Genomic DNA, 25,929 nt, shown 5'->3' with positions numbered 1-25,929 from the left:
ACCATGTTATCAGTAAGAATTACTATTTATGTATTAAAACTTACTATTACATGAATTAAACTTACACTATAAAAAGTAAGTTTGGGATATAAAGTAGTAATTTATTTATTTAAAAAGTAAGTTTAATATTTATTCCAATTTACATTTTGAAGTATAAAAGTTACTAATTTATTACTGTTAAATTACTATTTTAGATGGAAAACTTACTTTCTTATTTTTAAGTGTTATCCTATTTAGGTGGATAGGCCTATCAAATAATCAAATGGCCGCTAAAAGTAAATAAAAAATAAATCGAAAATGGTCATATAAGTGTTATCCTATTTATGTTTCAAAAAGTAAATCGAAATAAAAATGAAAGTTACTTTTTTTTAAAATTAAATTACTACTCTACATTCGAAACTTAGTTTTGTGGGGAGTAAGTTTAGTTCAAGTAATAGTAAGTTTTTATAGATTAATAGTAAATCTTGTTGAAAGAATAATAATTTGGTTAATCATCAAAACTTACTAGTTTGTGGCATAAATTTACTATATTACTTAAAGAAACTTATATGAAACAAGTATTAAGAAGTTTATTTAAACTAGTGCTAAGATTTTTTTATTAATGGTTGAAACTTAATATTATAGTTAGTAGTTGTTGGTAACATAAATGTATAATAATGATTGTATGTTTCATTCATAAATGTTTTGCGTTTTAAGCATTTTAATAAATGTATGCATCATTTATAAATGTTATGTGTTTTAATAAATTTATTTTCTAGGTCACAAGTATAAAAGGTAAAGTGATCGTATCTAATGTAGCGTAATCTTTTAAAATTATAGTAAATTTACCCATATATTAAGTTTCGTGAGTTTCAAATAGGGCTGTCAACGGGCCGGGTCCGGGCCGGAATTCATTATTCCGGACCCGGACCCGAATTACTGTGCCGGATCCGGATCCGACCCTTTACCCGACGGGTCTTTTATTCTATGTTCCGGATCCGGATCCGGCGGGTCCCGGATCCGGATCCGGGTCTATCCGAACAAATTTACCAAAATTTATAATTTCTAATAAAAATGAGAAAAAAATATATTTGTAAACTAATTTCTAACTAATGCAAAGAAGAAACCAAATAAGAAAAGAAATCAAATTAACTTTATTAAAATACATCACCCTAATCAAATTATATTTATAAATATATATATTTTAAATTATTAATTCATTTATATCCGGATCCGGGTCTAATACGGGTCGGAATACTATATTCCGTATCCGACCCGTTTTTTTGTTTGACAAAACGGATCCGGATCCGGATCCGGGAAACGGAATTAAATCCCTACCCATACCCACAATAATTTCACGGATCCGGTCCGGATCCGGGTCTAGACCCGACCCGTTGACAGGCCTAGTTTCAAATATATTTCGTATCATTCACAATATGGATTTACATGCACATTTTTTATGAAACTTGCTTTTAATTGGCAAATAGTATGTAAATTATTATAAAATGTCATTTTATGATAATCATAATTTTTATAGGTGAATGGAATAGGTGCAAGATCTTGATACTGTACTACAACACAAATTTGGGGATAAGTACAAGTTTCAGGCATCGTCATTTGAATTTGACGAATCTCCTAACATTCCTAAACAACCGAATGGGTAACTTTCATTAATGACGTTTTAAAGCCTAAAAAACCGTGTGCTAAGTATTGTATAACATGAGTATTTGAGTTGCTTTTCGAGTTCTGCTCATCAAGTAAGCCAGTCCAATTTGAAGTAAACAGCAAAATCTACATGCACAAGACATTTGATATGAAATTGGTATTTCAAAATAGGAGAAAACGGCTCATTTTGAGCATCAGAATGAATCTAACTTTTAATAATTGATACTTACGCATCAAAATTAAGCTGGCAGGACACTAGATATAGCTATCTAAGCATGACAAGATTACATGGCCAAGAACTGAATTTAGAGCACAAAGACTTTGGCTTCAAAAATCTGAAGCAATCAAAAGGCTAGTAACTTGATTTGAGAATTTGATCACCAGCATCAAGGGCACTGATATCACTATCAAAAGCTTCAGTTTGGATTGACATTTCTGGTTTACAAACCCAAGAGCACTTGGATGCTAACAATATCTGAAATTTGATCACCAAACTTTTTTCCAAGCAAGCTGAAATTATTCACATTAAAACAATTAACACCAGAAATTGCAAACTAAGGAGATTATGTTCAGATTTACAATCAAAACGCATTAAACTACCTTCGAAGAAACTTAAATCATCCTAAAAGCTTTGAGCAAAGACGTGCAAAAACATTTGTACTCTTTCAAGAATAAAATTCCTTAATGGTCTTGGCTGAAATCTGGTTCATTCACTACAAAACCATCACAAGATTTGTATTAAAAAAAGGCCACAACAACACATAATCATAGCAAATAAATAACATAAAACTTAGGCGTGAAGAAGGAAAAATGTACCTGAATACTTTTCATCTCCTAACAAGCTAGTGTTTTGTACATGACTTTGGATTAATGAAGGATTGCATGCCCACATTAATGCCTATACAAATACAAATAGAGCACCATTATATTTCATGCCTTCACACAAAAATAAATAAAAGCAAGCTATACATTACCTGACCAGGAGGAATGATCTGAAACCAATTACTATCCATTAATTCCTTATTGCATCCACGCTGTGAATCTGATTGCAATAGGCCATCGGATGATCCTATCAGATTCAAATTTACATTCTCAACATTATTGGGTGCCCCAACATGATCATAATTGTGAGTTTCATATGCATCTGTGCACACTTTAGTACATTTTCGTCTATCATGTCCAAATGACCTGCGGGAAAAAAATTGCCAAGCACAATCCATAAACAATAAGATTGAATTTATAAAGGCGTATATGAAGTGTACATATATAACTAACATTTTTGGCCTTCTAACATAAAGCCAATGAGTGGATGAAATTTAGCATTGCTCATTCATATCTGGTTTTGCAAAGCTATTCTAACCGTAGAATAAGTCAATTTTAAGAGTAGGTGATTACTTGCAATTTTTGCATCGTCTTCGCTTTCGCTTGTGAGTGGACTGTTTTGCCTTTTGTCCCTTTGTAGCAACAACAATTGGACCAAGAGAAAGTATGGACCAAAGTGGAAACCTTTGCCTGGGAATTCAATCGTATCGTTGGAATTGAGAACTAAATAAGAAGAAGACAGATGACTTTAAAGAGATAGGTGATACCCGAAAGTGTTTCAGGAACCCAAAACCGTTTTCAGCAACCCAAAATCATTTTTAGAAACCCGGTGATTTTTTCACTTAAATATGTAAATTTTTTACTTTTAGTATTAGTAAGTTTAGTTTAAACATAAGTAAATTTTGTCAAATAATAAGTAAATTAAATTACTCAAAGTGTAAATTTCTATTTCTGACTAAAACTTATCTTTCAGGCATATACTTACTAGTTTGAATTAAAAACTTACTTATCTTCTCGACTTGGCAACCCGTTTCTTTTCTAGGTATTTTATGAATAGAACTCCATTCTCTCTATATTACAAACCATCATCAAACTAATTGAAAACCTCAATTCTCATATAAACCATTCATCTGAATTTTGTTCCAATCAACCCATTCAACAGATTTATGTTCCAGTCTAATCGTTATAATATAGCAATGGCATTAACAAGCTATTTTGACTCTCCCGGTAAGGGTTTACGTATTAGTAATTTTTTAGGAGGAAGATGAGTTATTCACATGTCCAAAATATCGAAACAACCAGCATAATCTAATCCTTAGTTCAATGAAAGTCACAAATTTGCGGGTAGGTAGATTAGATTATGTTGAATGCCTTTGGCTCTTTACAATGAAATTCAAAATTTTTTCTCATGACAGAGCAAAGACGGTGATATAATTGATTGTGTCTATATGTATCAACAACCAGCATTTGACAATCCTTTGCTCAAAGACCACTGGATTCCGCAGGTTTGCCCCATGCAACACCATTCAAAAGAAAAATAAACAAAAAAATGCAAAAATATGAAGTATGTATAACACCATAATTGATTGATGGTCGGAATCTATGAATTTTCTCTCCTTTCCTGACTGAAGAAGAGGGAAGATGTGATTCTACAAAATCTACATGTATCATAGGATGGTAATAAGAATTGCTTCTGCAACACAGATTTACAAGAGTAATAATGGCTAAATTTCCGTGGCATTGCAGACGTTACAATGGAGTAAAAAATTCAAGAGGCTGATAATAAATTTCCATAGAAACAACAGATTCGCAACAATGATTCTAGATCAGTTCAGTTCAATAACATATGCTCCATCAAGCGTATCAACTTAGAATTCCAAAATGGGAGAAACCTCTCTTGCCTGAAGAATTCAAGTTATAAAGCTCATGTTGAGTTACTAATATATTAGTAATTCTCACCCGCACAGAGTAGCAATCACAACATACAAATTTCTCTTTGACATTTCACAAAACATCTTATATGCATTCACAAATTAATCACATTTAACTTAAACGCCTGGTCTCAAGTCCTTTCCTAGATGTTTCACATGGCTATTAAACATATTTTACCCGTAGACAATCAAAACTACAAACCATTTCCTAGATGTTTCAACGGACATTTTCGGCCCCAAAATTGCAATAAAATCTTCAAATTCTCAGCCTTGATTTCCCAAGAAAATCTTGACAAACAAAACAAATGAAATATAAATAAATTACAGCAATATAATCAAACGATTTCAAGAGAACATGATGATCTAACCTCGTCACTGCTATTTTTCATATGCTCTTTGGCTGGCTACCACCGTCGCTAACCCTTTTGTTGTGTTTGCATATGGCAGCACTCAAACCCAACCGAACGATGAGAAAGGATAGAAGCAAAGTGTGAACTAAAGATGAAAATTTTGAAGTGAGAAGATTTATTCAATTGTAACAAAGAGAAAGTGTGGATCAAAGTGGAAACCTTTGCCTGGGAATTCAATCGTATCATTGGAACTGGGAACTGAATAAGAAGAAGGTAGATAACTTTAAAGAGAAAGGTGATACCCAAAACCGTTTTTTTACTTAAATATGTACATTTTTTACTTTCAGTATTGGTAAGTTTAATTTAAACATAAGTAAATTTTGTCAAATAATAAGTAAATTAAATTACTCAAAGTGTAAATTTCTATTTCTGACTAAATCTTATCTTTCAGGCATATACTTACTAGTTTTAATTTAAAACTTACTAAAGTTAATATTAATTATTTTAATATAATATTTAAAAAGTCACTAAAAGATTTGATCTGTCACTAAAGGTAATAGAAACCTATAATAGCAAGTTTCCCTAATATCGTTACCATAACTATAGGCACTGTAGCACTGTCCATAGAAAAGTGAAACTCTAATCTATATTATTTAATTATGAAACTCATAGAACAGAATTGTGAAACTCATTGAATGATCTTAATCAAATACTATTATTTATATTTATCATTGCAATTAAATTCATTCGTTATTTCGAAACTCACTTACCAAACACCTCCCAAATTTAACTGAATTTGAAATAAGGCTTTGATTGAGTGATAGAAAAGTACGCAAAGTTAAGAGTCATGCGGACAAAAGTTTGAGTTTGCCAAAATTAGTTCCCCAAGTATTCAATAGTTTGTATCCATCACGTCCTTGCTCCATTTGGCTTCAAAATAATACGTATAAAAAGAATTACGTCAATGATTGTCAGAGAATGAGCTAGGAGAGATGGGAAATCCAGGATTTACCTTCTACTCTCTCTGTTCCATTAAAAGTGTCATATTTTTCATTTTGGAATATTTCAAAATATTTGTCATGTTGGAAAAGTCAAAGTACCTTTTAATATCTTTTTCCAATATAACCATTCTTTCTATTCATATGTATGTTACCGTTCAAATTTAAATTTTAAATTTGTGAGAGTAAAATTGAAAAGAAAAGCACAAACACCACAATCAAATCACTATTTTTAAAAATGTTTGATTCCCCAAACATGACTAAATAATTGGGACAGAGGGAGTAATATTTGTCCATATTGAAGAGTTATTTTTCCTTAAAATATATACTGAAGTTAGATATGTTATGCACGTACTTGATCGACTCATGATATAATACATAAACAAAAATGCCATCATTTTCTGTCACATGACATTAGATAGTGTAACAAGAGCGTAATATGGAAAGTTGGGATAGATGATTCTTTGCCACTTATCAAGAACGATGTAAACACCAATACTGTCCCTTTAGCTCACCTTTATCTCTCTCATTGAACAGGTTTGGAAGTTGCTGGCACTTTTTGTATCGTCCCTTAAACTTTGCAATTACAGAAGAAAAGTGAAAGAAAAAGCTTATTAAGCAGACAAGAAAATCCTGATCAGGTTGAACGAACTTGTAATGTTTCCACCGCTGATTTCATGTTCTTGTTTCATTGATTAGCTGGACATACACATCTCTTGAGTTAAGAGACAACATGATTCTTGAGAAAGTTGTTAGATTTTGTCATCACTTTTCAGAACCTAAATCACACAATCCCATTTTGCATGTGATTTTGTGTCACTGTCTGTGATCAGAATTCATGCATTTTGACGTAGATTCCAATTCAGTCGTTCTGATCCAAGATGTACACAATTGATCGTGCCTGAAGACCCTTTTTTCTTTTTTTAATTTGAGAATTATGACTTTTGGGTACCTTAGTTCATTGGAAAAGCCAAAAGGAATATTAAAAAAAAGGAGGAAAAAATATAAGAGAGAAAAGGAGTTCAAGTTGGCAAATGCTTTCTTCCTAAGTTCCTAGAGATCTAATTACTGAAAGATCAAGGTGTAGCTGCGTGACTTTGTTCATCAGAAAAAGATTGTAGTAACATTGGGATTTATGAGGAAAATATTTGAAAAAACATGGGGGCAGAAAAGGTAAAAAGTGAAGCAATTAATTCCACTTTGAAAAGAATTGATATCATTTATAAAAGGGGAAAAAGATGTCACCCTTGGATGAAATTTTTTTACTGTAGGTGGCATGACAGTTGAACAATTGCATATTTTTCTTCAAAGTTAATCCAGAAAAACTCAAACACTTATATGATAAACTACTTGGTCTTTTACTTTCTCAATGATGAAATTTTACCTCAAAAAAAAAGGTAAAAAGCTATGTAATGGCGGTGGAAATGATTATGCCTGCTATTGCTAGATGGTGAGAGCAGGAATTCCGGCTTTTTTGCGCAAATATTGAGTACAAAGTAGCAAGACAAACTATCTGGTGCAATGGGCAGCTGTCCTCCCGATCATAGGGTTGCTCTTAGGCTTGAAGGCCAGGGTCAACCCAGAATAACAAGAGAATAGAGATTATTGAGATACCGGAAATAATTCTCTCGACACACTTTTCAATAATCTTTTTGCTATATTCATCATATTGCTACAGTAAGTTGGAATTTAAATGAAAACAAACTTCATTTATGTGTCGCTTGATTTGGTCGAGATGGGCTGCCAACCCGATTCGAATCTTTCCCGGAATATCTGCCCATCGCACAGGATTTGCTTAATGCGTCTTACCATTCCGTGTGATTGACGGACTATTACACGGAGTGAGATTTATCCAGTACGCACTTTGAGGTAGTAGTTGCGGATTCCCATGTCAACCAAAAAAAAAAATTCATTTATGCACTACATGGTTCCTAACACTAGTTCTTACTCATGAGTTCCAACATATATCCATTTTTAGTTGTAGGTGCACAAAATGAGATCATTAATGCAAGAAAACAATTGATAAGATCTTTTATTACACTTAAAAACTTCCTCGAGTACAACAATAATGTAATTGGATACTTGGATAACAATAAAAATTTGCAAGAAGTATATAAAATGAAACACTAGCTTTTCCAACGAAAATTGCTTGTGCTACATAACAAATCCGAGGCTTTAAAAGCAACGCCAGCATTTCCCTTAATGCGATTTTGATGATGCCCTATCGTAATCTTGGACTGGATGCCGGTGTTGTCGTGTCTTGTGCGATTCAATCCAGTTATTGTATAGCAATCGGATCGAATTGCACGCAACTACATCAGGGCACCGCCCGGAGTCCCGTAATCCTTGAGGCAGCACGAAGTTTAACTTTGTTGCTCAAGACTTCAAAATAGCATAAAAACATATATACATCACACAAACTGACAAACTTCCCAGCCAAAGAAAAAAGAAAAAAAGTCGTTTGCAGAAGCCATCCCATTAAGTATAGTACTATTCATGATCAGTCAGCTAAGTAGAAAGTCTGCTTCTGGGAGCTTGAACTGCAATCTGCTGTAGAAATTTATGGGCACATCACTAAACCCAAAAAAAAAAAGGATTTATCGATAATAATTATAGTAATAGTTGCTTGACAGAGTTAGATTATTAATTTATTGAGTGGAAGACTCACGTTTTTAGGAATTGAGGAACAAAAGACATCTTTGATGTTTCATTTAACTAAAAAGAAACTTTAACATGTTTTGTAAAAGTAACAAGAAGTTCTGGTGGTATTTAATATCTATTGACATCTGAGGAGGTCTATGTAACTTACACTTGAACAAATACTTACAATTACAGAAGAAAAAAAAGGTTAGAAAACAGAAAGAGAAATCCTGATTATGCTCTAATAACCTGAAAAGCTTCCAATGCTGATTTCATGTTCCTTGTTTTACAGATTTGCTGGATATCTAAACCTCTTGAAGTGAAAGACAACATGATTATTCTTGAGAAAGTTGTTAGATTTTGTCATCACTTTTTGAGTTTTTGAGAGCCCAAATGGCACAACCTCATTTTGCATGCATGTGAGTTCTGTAACTGTCCGGTCCTGATTCATGCTTTCTGTCAAAAAGTTGCAAATTAGTGAAATGTAGAATTCATCTTTCTGGGCCAATTAAGATGGACGATAATGTGGTCATGCTGTTCCTTAAGGACCCCTCAAATAACAGATGTATGTGATTGATTCGAGTCTTTTTTTTTTTATTGTTTTTGAGAGTGATGACTATCTACTTCATTAAAAAAAAAGGCAAAAAAAATTTTTTTTTGGGGGTAGGGGGGAAGCAGATAATGCTGCCGAAGTAGATTGCAAAACATGTAGTTTTGTGATAAATTTAGACCCCACAAATTGGAGGGCAAAATATCTAGGTGGCCATTAACCTATTCTTCACGTCGACTTTTGACTATCGAACAATCTTTCATCATAAATTGGCTATTAAGCTAACTAAACAACACAACCGAAACCGTTTCGTAGATTTTGGCTCTTAATCTACAAAATAATCAGAATAATACATAAGGGTATTTTTGTCCACCACTGAGTATTAATTATATTGGATAAATTTTGGAGTTGGTGAAAATACATACATTTAGTAGAGACTGATTGATGAAAGATCAAGTTATAGCTTATTGGCTTATTCATCCAAAAAGGTTTAGAGATACATGGGAAATTATCAAAAAAAGATTTAGAGACTGTCTGTCTAACACCTTATTGGACATTCATTAAAATGTACTTTAAGTGTTAAATTTTTAGAAAAGTGAAGTCAAATTAGGAAAATATATAAATATATGGGAGGGTATTAATGATTAGTTTATGGATATGCATGATAGGTTATATCGGATTTAAGTGTGCTAACAAGTGACTATTAGGCACCCTTAAAAAACCCTTTAGAGAAACATGGGGCAGAAAAGGTAAAAGGTGGAGCAATTGATTTCATTTTGTTACTCATAGAAGGAAGAAGATATGACTATTAGATGTACTCTTTTTTTTAAGAGTAGAATAGCACGCTTTAGTTGGTTGAATACTCAAAATGTAATTTCTGTGAACATTGTTAGAGATTTCTGGTCTTTGCATTGGAAACTTGGGCAAAAAAGGATATTTTCAATTGGATTAATCTTGTATATACTGTTTCACCCTTGAATGCAAGCACTTAGTTTCAATTTAAATTTGAATATCATTTTTTGTATAAGGGACATATATTCAAAAGTAATAGTGTATATACTATCAGTAGATATCACAAATTTTCTCGCGAATTCTCTTTTATTTTTAGCCACACGAATCCTCTTATTTTTTCTTCTCATGTAATTGAGAAAAATCCAGTAAAGAAACAAGAGGGTTTATCTATTTGGTGCCTTTTTTTTTTTTGGCTAAAGTATTAGAGTACAGTTTCAGGGGTATATGATAATTTTAAAGGTTTAATATATAGAGGATCCACCTTTGTTTTTCGTGTGCCTAAAAACACTAAATAGATAACATAAAAACCATAATGAATTACGTAGTTTTTTTTTAACTTTGTTATTTTGAAAAAACAAAGAATGGAAATGATTTTGCTTGGTAGGTGGGGAGAACAAGAGGGCGCCAAGAATTCCTGCTTCTGTCTAAATGTCGAGTACAAAAGGACCCCAGAAACTATCTGGCGCAACGGGCAATTCCCCTACCCATCATTGGGTTGCAGGATTGGTCAATCCGGAGTAACTAGGCATATTTGAGGTATTTGGAGCCAACCCAATGATAGACAAGCAATTATTTTGATTCAGCCTTGTTTCGAAAGCAATTTTCCCTAAAAAATTTTCTATACTTTTCGTGAATATATTTTTCAATCAGCTTTTCAAGTCACATGTATCAAATTGTTACAGTATATTTTTCTACAAAAACTCCAAAATATAGCAATCCCAATCCAAAAAATTTCTACGCTTTTCGTGAATATATTTTTCAATCAGCATTTTAGATCACATGTATCAAATCGCTATAATATATTTTTTTTTATAAAAACTCCAAAATATAGCAATCCAAACGGGAAGTTACACTTTATCTAACATAACAAGCTCAATTCAACAAATAATTGCAGGTTGCTACTTAGCTGTATCAATTCGGAAAGTTACCAGAAAAAAGTTGGCAATCTGGTTAAAGCAAATGCTTCTACCATCATGGGGGATTTTATTCTACTCCACAGTCTACTTCTGAATCTCAAGTATGAGAAAAGTGGCTCCCAAGAGTAAAAGGACTAAATGCACCTAATAACTTCGAACTTTTCTTGCCTCTACAACTGAAAAATGAATGCATAACAGCTTATGCTCCTGCATGCAAGATACAGAACATAAAATTGCAAGCCAACAGAGTCTAAAAGAATAATAGCGTAGAAAAAGAATGCTGCTGAAAGTGAGAAAGGTTTGAATGCTTCCGCAACTGACTCAGATGAGACTGAAACTTGAATCCAATCCTTGTGACAAACTAATCACTCAATTCAATAGGCTGTTAAAATTCCTGTTGTAGGACTTAGGTCAGAAATTTCAGTCATTTTCTGGTCAATTTTATTTTTTTTTCGAATGTTTACGGGCTTTATGTGTTGATCAATTACCAAAATCGTAAAAGACAGTTTTCACACATCTCATGGTCAAGATTCAAAAGCTTCTGCAATGTTCTCTGATTCTGGAATCGATAACAAATAGGGAAGCCAAGCTGCACCAGTAACAATCCAAGTTCATGACTGCCAGAAGATTTTATCAAGAAAAATTTTGAAATAGTGAAACTGCAAATGCAATGGCATTCCAGTCTCTCAGAAAAATCTGAGTACTGATTACAGGACAGAAAAGTTACTATGAAGGCCACAATTTTATAGCCTTTAGCACTTGAATTTTTTGATGTGATTTAACTCATTGACAAATATTGTGCAACACGAAATGCTCTTCACCATGAAGCATAACTGGAAGTTGCAACAACAGGCGTGTGCAGTTAAGGATGGATGCACCTCGAACAGCGAACAAGGAAGCCCAATTGTGCTTCATGTTTCCTACAAAAGTTATAACTAGAGGTACACAAGATTAGATCATTGATCCATTCAACATAGAATTGATGCAAGAAAATGATTCACCAGATCTTTCGTTAAACTTAAGACTTCTTCCAGTACAATAATACAGTGGCATGGTAAATGAAACACTGGCTATTCCAGCCCAAAAAAAAAGAACATATCCCCCCTTCATGCTCATGGTGTAGACCAAATCTGCAGCTTTAGGGAAAAATAGGCAGCCATTTTAGTTTTGACAATTTTGATGAAGCCGTCTTGCAATCGTAAAGCATCATACCACAAATCTTAAATCATTTTGCATCATACCACAAAAAACAAGCAAAAAAATTACTACGATGACATCACACAAACTTGTCAAAACAGAGATGATCCATCTTTTGCACAAGCCATCCTATCAAATTTTATTTCTTTCAAAATTATTAAACTATGATTTACAAAAAAAAAAATTTCAAACTTCAATGTTTAGTGGAACTATGAGAAAGAAACTATCCGAATCGATCGAGTGTATGTACTTGGAAATGACTGCCCCCTCCCCTATTGCCGGTAGAGAATCCGCTCCCAAACTATCACTCTAGTATATCTGGCCCGAGTCATGTCTAACCTCAGATCCATCGAATTTCAAACAACAATACACGAGCCAGTAGTAATTCATCCAATATCTTATGGCCCGAGTCATGTCTGTGCCCGGATCCATCGAATTTCAGAAAACAATCCACGAGCCTGTAATAGTTCATCCAATATCTTACATAAAAAAAAAAAACCACAGTTGAACAATATATCATCTGTAAAAAATTCCATCCCGCCATGACAAATTTGCAGAATTCATCAACGAGTCCAGTACCAAATCGAAATTTCTGTAATGCAAACGGCAATAGTGAAGAGCTCCGACATGTTCACCGAATGACAAGTGAAGTACCTCCGCTCTATGCTCGCTTGAGAGGATCCAGCCATGCTGCTTCCCTAACATTGAGTTAAAAATCTTCTTTTTTTTAAATAGGAGCTTTTATTGATTCTGTTAGAAACTATACAATATGTCCTCAACCTATTACAGTAAAACTCCTATCTACTCTCATGTCATCGATCCTATTGCTATATGGTATATGCTCAGGAATTTGCATATGACTATGGGTATATAGTATACATTATAGTCCTATCTAGTTCATCAAACACCTGTGGTCCAGTCCCTATTCAAGCACCGGTTTCAGATTTTCCCTAGTTCTTGGAGCACTTTCACAAGGAGCACAAGATAACTATATGATCTTCGCAATCGCTGCAATAAGTTGAACATTAGTCTTGTTGGCTTGTTTGAAAATTCTGCTGTTCCTCTCCTACCATAGCTGCCAAATAGTAGCAGAAAGAACCAGCAGTTTGAGTTTAGTAGCAAATGATTCAGCTTTCAAGTGAGCAGTCCACCATTGCACCTCCATCAGAGATAAAAATCTTCGTAGATGATAGATCTATCACTTGCCTCAGAAAAACAAAAATAAATATATGTATGTATCAGCTACTAGGGTTACATGGGACTTGGTAAATGGACCAATCTTTTCCCTACCATCAAAGCCTGATGAGGCTATAAATGTAGCTAGTGCTCAAGGCAAATTCAAGTAATAAAATTAACAATATTTGTAAAAATTATTTTTCTTTAAAACTGAAATATTAAAAGGAAAAGAAGTTATGTGCTAAGGTAATTAAAAAAGTAGGAAAACAAAAATGAAGAAAGGAAATAGAAAAATAGTGGCTAGCATGTTTGATTTTTGGAGGCTGTAAAACAGAATGAATAAACATGGAAGGGTTGTGGATGAACTTGGAGATTTTAAAACGTAAAACTTTGGACAGATAGGAAATTATGGTAATTTTTTTTCTTTGGCAGAATATTAAGACCCCCTTTATGATAAGAGGAAAAATAGCAAAACACAAAATGACTCGCACCCTAAGGAGTCTCAAACTTTATATATAGTATAGATATTAAATTTTATAATTATGGATAGTGCGTAAATGGCTTTGGGGGAATTAAAAGAGTCCATCAGGTTTTGAATTTTGGACTAGCAAGTAACTACTAAGGAGTATTTTCAAAAAGTTATTTTTACCTCGGATTTGACTTTTTCTTTTTTACAATGATAAGGAGGCAATTAGACTCCATTCGATCCACTTTAGAAGGTATTGGAGAAAAACGTTAGCACATATGTTTGATGAACAAGTTAATTACATGGATATAAACTGCATGAATCAGGGTATGGAGGGATGGGATTTCATGTAAGTAGACACTAGTATGTTAATTCATCATCATCTTAATGTGAAGAAAATGAAGTCTAATTGCATCGTATAAACAAATAAATCAATCACATACTTAATTCCATCATGGCGTCATCAAGAAGAATATACCCAAAATATTGCATGCAATTAACACTTGATGAACAAGACGTTGATTTTTAGACACAACGGTGAAAAAGAAAGTTTTTATCAATAGTTAAGCAGTGTTGTTTGATTTGGATTGGACTGGTCAGTCTGACCGATTTGACCATGAATCGACGTTCTTCATGAACTCGTTAGTTGTACAAAACCGCTTTGATGAAAAAAAAAAAACCAATTAAAATCGTTAAAAATTGGTTAAACCAGTAAACTCAGTTCAATTACTTGACTCGGTTCTCAAACTTTTTTTTCTTATTTCCTTAAACATAATTTGAGTTACATAAATTGTAAAACTTTCATTTATTAATAGGAATAAGAAAATGTCACCCGCTTAGTGCAAATACTAAAATCACTGGCTTCTTAATTGATCTCTATATCAAAAAGTTTTCATCTCTATCAGCTTGTCAATTTATTATAGTGATTCCAACTTGCATTATAAAGCCATATTTCCAACAAAAAAGATTTCTAATTGGGTATGATTTGTTTTAATTTAGTTTTTCAAATAGTTTTGGAGAATTGATGTATTTTAGACATGAAGTCACACTTTTATATATAATTTTATGTGTATATTTGATTGCAAATCTAATATTTTTGGAACATTTTTATGATTGGCTGAATATAATAAAGAACTTAATTGCAATATTTCTGAAACTTATAAAAATATAAAATAATTATGATATCATGTTGATATCAGTGAATTTTTTAGAACGGCCCGACCTATCAAATCAATTGACTCCTGGCCCAATAGTTTAGTCGAATCCAGTCCAAGTTTAACAACATTATTGTATTTAAGCACTAAACAACATAATTATGTTTTTAATGCCTTTGTTATCAACATTCCCTTCACTACTCGACTATTCTTTTCTCCAACTATTTGGAAAAGCTTTCCAATGGGTAGAGTTGTAAACGAGCCGAATCGAACCGAGTATCTTATGTTTGAGTTCTGTTCATTAAGCGATTCGAACAACGTTCGTGTTCGTTCGTTAATTTTCGAACTCCAAACCTGTGTTCGTGTTCGGTTCGTTAAGCAAAGTTCATGTTCGAATTCGAGTTCGTATTCGGCTCGTTTAACATAAACGAGCCGTTTGTGAACATGTTCGAAATGCTCGAATCCAAATTATTTTAAGCATTAAATATGCCATACAAATCATTAATCATTCTAAAAAACAATTAAAGTACTAAGTGATTAAATTCTATTATTCATTAACTATATAACTAACATTAACATAAAAATAACAAATAAAACCCTCCAAATATAAAAGTCTAGCCATAAAATTAACCCTAAAATTTGTCAAATGATAATTATGCCCATGTTCGCGAACATTCGTTAAAACTCGCGAACATGCTCGTGTTTGCTCGATTATTAATTGAACAAAAAAATTCGTTCGAATTCGGTTCGTTTAACGTTTCGAACGAGTCTTTCACGAACACGAACGTGTCAAAACGAACCGAGCTACCGAACAGTTCGATTCGTTTAATAGCTCTACCAATGGGTAACATTTTCGTCTCGTAAATTTACGAAAGCAGAGAGGGTAACAAGAGCTTGTTTACCATTTCTATCCTTTGGAGCAAAACTCAAACGCAATCGCTGGCAGCGTTAATCACTTAATCATCGCATTCTTGTGGTGCATGAAAGAAAGGTTAAGATAGACTAACACTACACGGTGAAGTTCAAAATAACTTGGCTAAGTTGACTTAAGGGTTAATTTCAAAATACCGCCTTAACAGATGCTCTTTCCTCAAACAGCTTGCTTGTATGGTATTCATACATGTTTCCCGACATGGTAAATTGGCACGGAATGCCCAATTTTTAGTTAAATTGGTTAGATGAAACGAGTGGGAAAGGAGAAGGAAAGTGCGAAAAACCTGTGAATTGGGACCATCTCCATTACTTCCAAGTTTAATTCAAATAGTAAAGGGTTATTATCACTTTGTCCTCTTAAACTATATCACTACTATCAGTTTACTCCCTAATATTATCTTTTAGTCACATCACCCTCATAAGTAATTCAACTCAACATGTTAAAAAATTTTGAACAAAAATATCATTTTATTCTATAGCATTACTACATTGTTATTATCACTATATTCCCTTAAATTATGGTGATACAATCGTTTTAATTCCTAACATTATTTTATAGGTATTTACCTCATCGTTAATCTAACTTGTATGGTCAAAAAATTTTAAATATATTTACCATTTCTTATATATAATTAAAAATAAAAAAGTGGAATGATTATTCTTCCTTTTTTCACTTTAAGAAATCCAAAAACATAAAAATAAAAGGATTTTCTCAAATTTATTTTTTCACACTTATTAATACTAAAAAAAGAAAAAAAAAAAGAAAAGAAGAAGAAGACAGAAAATTAGATTTTGCAAAGAAAGAAATTAAAGAAAATTCTAACATTATCGTATTACTTTAAGGTTGTCGAGATTATGATTAGAATTTGGTGGTAAACAAAAAAGTGAAATAATTTTAAAATAATAAAAATATTTAATTCTTTCTTATTTGTATTTTAAAAACAAGGAATTAAACTCTCTCTCTCTCTCTCTCTCTTTCTCTCTCTCCCCTCCCCCTCTCCATCTTTCTATTTTTTTTCAATATTAATAAGATTACCAAGAAGAAAGAGATTAATGTTTTGACTTCTTTTTCTTGATACTAAAAAGGAGATGAACGACTTTAAATTTTTTATTGTTTTTGTTATACAAAGAGTAGGGTACTTTTTTCTAAAATTTTTTAACTTCCTAAGTTGTTTTAATGATGGGATAAATTGTCTAAAAAATTACTCTAAAGGGTAAATTGATAATGAGACTACCGTTTATGGGGGTAAGGTGATAATAATTTGAAAAGCTAAACATGTCTTTTCGCTTTAATTAACAAACTCCGTTAAGTTTGACTCTTAGTCTTGGAGATAAGTGACTAAAAGATAACGTTAAGGGGAAAATTGATAATGACACCAAGTTTTAAAAGGATAAAGTGATAATAACCCAATAGTAAATCCAAAAAAAAAGAAGAAAAACTAAGGACAAGTTTGGCACTCAAGATTTTGTCATGTTTTTAGTACACAAGTTTTTTTTTTTTGACAATTTTGTTTATAATAACCCTTTAAAAACACCCAAAAATTTTTAACATGCACATTTCAAAATATCCAAAAACATACAAGTTCTTTTTTTTTCTTTCTTCTCTCTCTCCCCCTTCTCCTCCTCCTACTCTCCTCTCTCCCTTCCCCTCCTTCTCCTCCCCCATCTCTCTTTCCTCAACTCCATCCCTCTTCCCCTCCCTCTCCGATTGTGCGACTAGAGAGAGGGGGAAGAAGGAGGAGGAGGAGGGGTGAGAAGAGGGAAGGTAGGAGGAGAGAGGAGAAAAAGGGGTGAGGTGGTGGTGTTAGTGACTGGTGGCTAGTAATAGGGAGGGAGTAGGAAGGGAAGAAGAAAAGGTAAGGAAAAAGAAAAGGAAAGAAAAAAGAAAAAAGAAAATTTTTTTTCTCCAAACGCTTAAATACACAAGTTTTTCTACAATTTCTACATTAAGTTATAATAAAATTTTATACAAACACATAAAAAACTCGCCATCCAAAGGGCCCCAAATTTCATCCAAAGTTCGATCAAATTTTATTTCTAAGTCTATGTTCCTATCCTCTTACATTCACTCGTAATTATTTCTCTAGAATCGCATCAAAAGTTTAGTACGAAAAAGAATAAGACAATAAAAGAGGCAAAAAAGATTCTGCAAGAGGCTTTTACAAGACAAACAATTTGTTCCTATGAAAAATATTTGTCACAACATTATAAACACTTCACGCCACAATACATCCATTCAATTAGTAAGGACGGATTGCTTTCTTACAGAATATTGTGTGTTTGAACCTTATTAGACTATGTTGATAGGCGATTTGTATGAACCCTTATAAGTAACCTGTAATTTTATTAGGCCTATTCTGATCCGTGACAATGATCGAAACAGAATCTATCCAAATTTTTTCCTATAAAAAGAAAGGCACTTAACAAGGGGTGATTCTGGATCAATTAGATATACATTTAATTGATAAACAAGTGCATATTGGTAACGACTATATGTAGACACATTTACCTGAATGCACTCAATTCTTTATACAATAGCCCTACACTCAATTCTGTACCTGAATGCACAAACATGGCCCTGCATATTTGGTCCTTTGGATGCATTTAAACTAACACACCTTTTTTATTTTAAATTAATCTTTCCTACACTGTGTATATACAATGACAGCGCCAAGTGCGTGTAGTAATGTTAAGGGATAATTACAGAAACATTCCTTGAGATTTTTGACAAATCACTAACATCGCCTGAGGTTCTCAAAATTTCACTGACCTCCCTTGCTTTTGAGTTTTTGGTAACAATGCAGTCCAAATCATATTACAATATTATTTTCATGTGTGAGAAGATATTTTTATTCCATGGATGCCCTTTTATTCCTTGTATTAGTAGAAGATTGAAAGAAAATTAAATGATTAGAATGCTTCCTAAAGTTGAGGGGGTGTAAGTGCAATACAAAAACTTGTAAGCACCAGATTTGCCTTGTAACAATTATTTGGCAGAAATTGCAACGGCCAATTTTTTGTTTCAGTAGCAATAGTATATAAAAGCAGCTTAACTACCTCTACACCTTCAAACTATTATCATTCTTTGCTGCAACTTTTGGAGTGATAACTTAGCAACATGCTACTCAACTTTCATTAATATAAGAATCATTGTGATCAACCAATCTTCACACTATGTGTATAGCACGAGATTTCAACATTATGATTAACTCAAAATTTCAGTTAACACACATAATATGCAATGGCTTGAGTTAAGTGTAAATGATCAACTCAAAAATTCACTTAACAAACAAATTGAATGTTCAATATCAAGACTTAGGCAACAATCAGAGGTGCGATGGCTGATCAAGCAACACCAGTAAAGGAAAGTCAAAGTAAGAAAGAAATTCGTACCAATACTGCTATGGTTGCAACTATTTTAGAACAACAAAATTCTTCACTTTGTTGCTGCTAATCCAATGCATATTAGGCGCACTGGTTTAATACAATTTCCTCCAAATTTTTGTTCTTTTTTTTTTACTCTATTTCTTCTCTTGTATATATTTCTTTCCTTGCACTTTATATGGTTAGAATGTCGCATAAGTGATTCCATCTCCTTGTCAAATCATAGCAAGTACAAAAATGGCGCCAATATTGCAGCTCAATTGGCACCTTCCTCACTAATCCATGTTTAATTCATGCATTAGCCATCAAATTTGTGTTATTGCTATTAAGTTTAATTAACTACTTTAGATGCCTTTTTCTCCAACCAAACAATAGTAATAAACCCCAACTTCATAAGACATATTGGTAATTTTGGCATTCATGATGTCAGCAATGGGGTCCAATTTCTATCAAGGAAGGTCAATGCAATTTTGAGAACCTTAGAGGACGTCAATGAAAATATTAGAAATCTTAGGGGATGTTTCTGAAATTACCACTAATGTTAGTGGGTTTGTTTGGATTGACATGATTTCAGATAAAATAATTTGTTTCACAAATTTCAATCACCTTTTTATCTTCCCAATTACCTTTTTATCTCACATATATCATCACATCACAAAAGGTGTTACAGTAATTATCTCAAATAAATCATCCAAATAAACTTATGTCCAAACAAACTCGGTGTATCACACAATTTAATTGTAGTAGTCTTGACAAGATGAGCGGCGAATCTGAATTCTGAAGGGTCTTAATGTACTAAAGCTTAAATGTGAGAGACCGAAGTCATACTAATTACGAACTTAAGGCACTAAAGCTGAAATTATCCTTAAATGATTACCGGATAGCTGGAGAACTGAACCAGAGAAAGAAAACAGAAGCTTCGAGAAATAGAGAGAGAATTTCAGTTCTAGAGAGAGAAAGGAAGGGAGAAAGGAGACAATGGCGTCGCTCGCACGGTGGCTGGTAGACCCAAAGAGGAATCCTCTCGCCGCTATCCACAAGAAAGCTCTTGACCGCCGTCTTCGGAAATATGGTAAATCTGTTTCTTTTTCCTTTTTATTTCCAATCCTAAAATTTCATCTTTTTTTGTGCTATTTTTATGATAATTTTTCTTTTTTCTATCATCTAGGGCTTCGATACGATGATTTGTATGATCCGATGTACGATCTGGACATCAAGGAAGCTCTGAATCGTCTTCCGAGACCTATCGTTGACGCTAGAAATCAACGCCTCAAACGCGCTATGGACCTCTCCCTGAAGCATCAGTATCTCCCTGAAGATCTCCAGGTTTTTATTATATTTATTAAATCCTTTGTGTGTATTTCCCGTGTATTAACGCTAGCATAATTTTGCCTATTTCGATAACAATTTGGTCTTAGAATCTGGTGATTAGATGGTTAATAAGTAGGTATGATTACTTATATTAATATGTTAGAACTATCTGATTAATGCTTTTAACTTTTGGTTATGAGTTTTATTAGTTATTGTATTGACGACTCGATGTAATTTGTTGTTTAGCTAACCGGTGATGACAATCATGAAGGAAAGATATTTTAGCTAGGAGTAGATGATAGTGTGTTTGGATAGGAGATTATTTGAAATATTATTTGAAACAATTACTATAGCACTTTTTATGACTTGATGTATATAAGATAAAAAGGTGATTGAAAAACAAATTTATGATGCAAGCAATATAATCTTTAGAAAAAAAAATTTGGTGGGACAGTCAAGGAAGTTTAGCTGTTCTATGGTGCAATGTGTGAAATCTAGGTGGCAAGTGGAAAGTAGGCACTTTATAAACCTAATGAAGGAAAAATGAAATGAGGTGTTTTGGTTCGCGCATCCCTCTAGGAGATTTTTTTTTTTTCTGTTGACCATTCATGTTTGTACATCTACCCTTGATCATTTCATTCACTTTTCTTGTAACGTTTAGGTCATTTTGTCTCAGGATGGTAAAAGACAGGTCGAAAGTGAACATCTAAGTTCTCAGAGAAAATGAAGACTTGAAGCAATTATAGCAAGGCATTTCTTATGCTGGTTTTGTCATGTTCTTCTAACTCTTCTTTGGTAGAGAGTTTAATTAGATTATATTTAGTAGAATTAGCAGCTTTGGTACTCTTTGTATCTTTTTAAGTTTGCAGTGCCTCAGTTGAATGTATATGGATGAGTATGGTGTAGTAAAAGAACAAAAGGAGGAAATTGCACTTGGTCCTTTCGTGTCTAAGGGCTTGTTAAATTGAAGTTGCACTGCAAACATTTGGAGTCCACCATCTGTCTTCATAAATAAATGAACTTGGACTAAGATATTCTTTTACCTTACGTGGATTTTACTAGTTCTCATGAACTTGGACTAAGATAAATAAATGATCTTGGACTAAGATATTCTCTTACCTTATGTGGATTTTACTAGTTCTCATGAACTTGGCGGTTTGCATCAATAAATGAACTTGGCTGTTGTCTGGATAGCATGTAGGCACTTGATTGCTTTGGCATTAGAGAAGACATCTTCAGTTTTCTGTTAGCAATTTAGGGTTCAACACCACCTGATAAGACTTCTTTGTCAACTTATTATTTTCATTTGGATCCATCACGACGTAGGGTCTAGTTTTTGGTCAATTATTTTCTTGTTCATCAGGTAGATGCACTTTTTTGATTTTTATTGTGTGGCCATTTTGCAAAATTTAGACAGATGAAGAGAAGATACTACCTCAGATCTGTTAGCAGGCAAGTTGGATGGACGATTGCTGAACATCTGCTATTAAAAATGCCTGAAAACACTAGTTGCCTGGATAATTGGGAGTCTTATTATAACTAGTTCCTTTTTTAACAGCTCTTTTAAACTGTATTCTAATTATCTCTTTGGTTTATGATCATGGCATTTTAATATTACTGCTAGTTCTTTTAAGTATCAATCTTTTGTAAGGAGTTTTTGCTTGTTCTAATACATTTTTATGTAGTCAGAGTGAAAGGAAACTGATTAAAAAGGGTAGTTGTACTAGCCCCCTTAGCCTCAAGCGCATACAATTTTCTGATTTGAGTTTGAGCATTAATACTTTTTGCGAGAGTAGGATAAGTTTGGTTTTTACTATGAGCTGAAATATGGCATATTTCTCTGAAAACATAAGCTCTATTTTTGCTGTTTTAGGACAGATTAGTATAGCAATGATGTGCCTTTCAAGTGTGTCAAGTCTATAAAAGCTACATCAACAGACATGCAAAAAGAGTTCCAAATTTACGATGAGTGTCTTATGAGCTTTAGGGTCACAAATTAATTCAGGCTGATGAAAGAACAGATGATTGTGGTATACGGCATTTCTAATTCTGTCATCATTCTGGGATACTATACGGGTCTGTTTATGGATAGCTATCTTGAGTCAAGTGTTTCAGTTGTATTGAGGCTACGTCTAGTGGCTTACAAAAGAGTTCTCACATGTAAGATTGTTGTGGTATGTCGCGCAAGGTGAGAAACTAAGTTCAGGCCAGGATTTGGGAAAAGGAGCCTCATGATAATGGACTTCTAAAATAGTGTCTACATAGAGTGATTCAGGATAGGTCATCTGTGCCAATGATTACAGGTCAAAATTTAACTGTCACGTGTCTGGATTATGCCTATTTTGTAAGTCTCTTATGAGCATGATCAAATGTTAGTGCAATTTTAAGTTTTCTTTCAGACGGAAAATTTGCCTACTAAAGTTAAGGCTGGGACTGATATCAGCACTGGCATATTTTATATGGGCTTTTAGGCTTGTTTAACTTTGAGCCTTATCCTGGGGTTATGTTTTGAAAATTGGGCGATCTCTAATTGCATACGTTCTACCAATCAAATGTAAAATATTATATGGTTATCATAGTGAAATTGTCAGGGGAAAAGCTCTGATCTAAGTCAAACTTGATATAAGTACTTACTGTGCCAAGATTATTAGATTATGTGTGATCTTAGTTTGGCTCTGAGCCCTGTTGATAAGGCCTGATTGACAGTAATTGTTGCTGTTCCATTAGTAAGAATTCTACAAACATAAAAGTTTTGGATAAGCTTTTTCATTTTTGCTCAACTTCATTTGGTTTTCTCTGGAAATCTGAGGTACAAGCATGATTTTTTGTGTAAATTATTAGTTCATTCATATATCATATGTTTGGTCGGATGGTGGATTTTAATTATCATGATTTTATGTGTAAATTCTTATTTCATATTTCATATGTTTAGTTGGATCATGGATTTTAAGCATCTTCTTCTCTGTATTCACCATTATCGATCTAAATCTCTTTCATTGAATGGTGCTCTTTTGATCGTTAAATCTTTCTCAATTTCTTACAGGTACAGCAGACACCATTTAGAAGCTATCTGCAGGAAATGCTAGCCCTTGTAAGTGATTTTTATTTTGCATGCTATTACACCTTACCTTGTTTTGTCTGCTATTTGCCCTTTGGTTCTAAGCTTTCCTTTCGTTTCAGTTAAATTTGCAATGAACTTTATTAGTACTCGTGGACTAACACACCTTATACATTGAATAGGTAAAGAGGGAGAGAGCAGAACGTGAAGCTCTTGGTGCTCAGCCCCTTTATCAGCGCACTTTACCGTGACCACGGCAATATCTTTGCTCGTTCTGTTGAAAAGCTTGACTTAGCAGGAAATGCTAATCACGCTGCTTTCTGTACGTCTTCTGGAAGTGTTATAAAGATTTGGAATCTGTATTCCCTGTCAGTGATTGATGTGGAATTACATAACGCCTATGCTTTTCTTATTTTGTTTTGGCGTGTTGTATTATTTCATGGACAATTCCACAAAATGGTGAAGTAGTTTCTAACATTTCTGTGGTAAAGGCATTATCAACCACTAGAAACTAAACGACACAGCAAAGTGTTTGGATAGTGTATTACTTGAAATATACTTGGAAAAATTAGAGTAGCATTTTTTATGATGTGATGTATGCGAAATAAAAAATAATTAGAAATATAAAAAGGTGGATTAGAAAATATGTTTATGATACAAGTGAAATATTATTTGGGATAATTTAGCAATCCAAACACATTTACTACTGATTCATAGGTGGTATTAAAAAGAAAAAATTCGCAAACTGGAAATCGGGTTCTCTATCCTATATTAATAAAAGTCTGGAACCTACATAATATGACTATTAAATAAAATAAACTGGCCCAGTTTGGTTATGGTAAATTTCATTTAGGAGCTGCTTGGTTGAGGGGTTTTGATACCTGGAATTATAATAATTCCAATACTATGTGCTTGGTCTGGTGCAATGGAAATTGAAATATTGGAATTATGTCTTAAAATTTGGCCATTCATGATTCCCGACCAAATTAGGAGGAATTGATCCATCATTCCATCAAATTCCCTTCACCCTTTTCAATCCATCATTCCATTTCCCTTTTCAATTCCAAATTGGAAAAGTTTCAGTTTGGTCCTTTGAAATACTCTCAAAGTATTAATTTGGTTCCTAACACAAAATCTCAATTTGGATTAAAGATTTCAGTTTAGTCATATATAGTGAGAAGATTTTTGAATTTAGTCTTCCAAGTATATAATGCTAAAAAATATGGAATAAATTGTATATACACCGTCAGTGTAAACTAACTAACTTTAGATAAATGTTGTAGCAAGTTTACTATTTTATCAAAATCATTTTATTTTACTAAACTAATCCTTGAAGTAAACCTTATATATTTCACCAATAATTCTACAAAAGATATGTTCTTCTCTTCTAATTTCTCACCTTCCGGCGTCTGCATCTTCTATTTGACTCTTGCATTCTCCAAACCACCAATAGATGTCAACCATCATCATTTTGTAATTGAAATAAGGCTAAAAGATTTTTTTAATCAATATGGAGGAACTAATGTAAACTAAGAAAATTTTAGGAAAAATTTTTGGATCTAGAGAGGCATGAAATCATGGATCACATAGGGAAAAGAAACTTTCTCTTCAAGCTGTGGAAAGACATACATCTCTGTAACTAGATGTAGAGAAAGAAAAATTTGGGGATTTACAAAGGCATGAATTTTGAGATTTGAATTAGGATAAGTGATTTTCACTTCAAATCACCATGCAAGATAAGTGGGAAGAGATTGCAGAAAGTGGAAAAGTAAATATACATTTAGCAAGCAAAAGCATGAAAACAAAGGCAATGGATGGATAGACCTGTCAGTTTTTCTCGAAATTGATTCTTCAGTTTCATGAGTTTTCATAGTTTTAGTTGAGATAAAACTCTAATTTGTATTAAACTGTTGATTTTTTATTTGTATTAAACTCTATTTAATTAATTTCTATGTAATTTAATATTTTGAAAATTTATCTATTTGTATCATAAATATATTTTCAATCACTTTTTTATTTCACGTATATCCCCTATCCAAATAACATATTTTTCAAGACCTCCCGCTTACAAAAAAGAAAAAAAAAAACTTATATTTTTCATTAATGAAAGAAGCTTAAATTACTTACCCAACGCGTTATGCAACTTCATTAATGAGTTGGCACATAATATTGAACCATTAGTGTAAAATGGGTTTATACTAACGGTGTATAAAAGATTTATTTAAAAATATATGGGTAAATATTTTCTACATTATTTATATATATAAACTAGTGGGTTTACCCATGCAATGTGTACAAAATGTGGAACTCAGATTCAAGTTTGGATGATGTAAAATGTATCTCAATGCACTAATGCACGCTATTAGTGTAATGATTAATCCAAAAAA

The 25,929-nt window shown here is 33.0% G+C and overlaps 1 protein-coding gene and 1 long non-coding RNA gene across 6 annotated transcripts; one reads left to right on the top strand and one right to left on the bottom strand.

Annotated features, from left to right (window-relative positions):
* Positions 1-1,526: 1,526 nt before the first annotated feature.
* LOC113703574 (uncharacterized) lies at positions 1,527-5,215 on the bottom strand. 5 transcript variants are annotated; one of them, XR_011819683.1, is made up of 6 exons: positions 3,040-4,759; positions 2,619-2,832; positions 2,461-2,542; positions 2,245-2,357; positions 1,875-2,154; positions 1,527-1,770 (listed from the first exon to the last, which is right to left on the bottom strand). It is a non-coding gene; the product is annotated as an uncharacterized lncRNA (long non-coding RNA). The 5 variants fall into 5 exon arrangements; XR_011819685.1 differs by lacking the exon at positions 1,527-1,770 and adding an exon at positions 4,766-5,215 and having other exon boundaries at positions 1,830-2,154; positions 3,040-3,156; XR_003451484.2 differs by lacking the exon at positions 1,527-1,770 and having other exon boundaries at positions 1,830-2,154; positions 3,040-4,758.
* A 14,843-nt stretch (positions 5,216-20,058) lies between these two features.
* On the top strand, positions 20,059-24,032 carry LOC113704218 (cytochrome b-c1 complex subunit 7-like). The gene is made up of 4 exons (XM_027225965.2): positions 20,059-20,245; positions 20,342-20,499; positions 23,528-23,575; positions 23,725-24,032. Exons 1-4 carry the CDS (start codon positions 20,152-20,154, stop codon positions 23,791-23,793), a joined length of 369 nt encoding a protein of 122 aa, XP_027081766.1. The 5' UTR covers positions 20,059-20,151; the 3' UTR covers positions 23,794-24,032.
* The last annotated feature ends 1,897 nt before the right edge of the window (positions 24,033-25,929 follow it).

Source organism: Coffea arabica, chromosome 8e (assembly GCF_036785885.1).
Source record: "Coffea arabica cultivar ET-39 chromosome 8e, Coffea Arabica ET-39 HiFi, whole genome shotgun sequence".
Classification (NCBI taxonomy): Eukaryota; Viridiplantae; Streptophyta; class Magnoliopsida; order Gentianales; family Rubiaceae; genus Coffea; species Coffea arabica.
Note: the sequence above shows the minus strand (reverse complement) of the source record. Positions and strands in the feature narration are given on the sequence as shown.

Coding starts and splice junctions, on each gene's coding strand:
- LOC113704218 (XM_027225965.2), top strand. CDS start 20,152: ATGGCGTCGCTCGCACGGTGGCTGGTAGACCCAAAGAGGAATCCTCTC. Junction 20,246..20,341: donor CCGCCGTCTTCGGAAATATG/GTAAATCTGTTT, acceptor TCTATCATCTAG/GGCTTCGATACGATGATTTG. Junction 20,500..23,527: donor ATCTCCCTGAAGATCTCCAG/GTTTTTATTATA, acceptor AATTTCTTACAG/GTACAGCAGACACCATTTAG.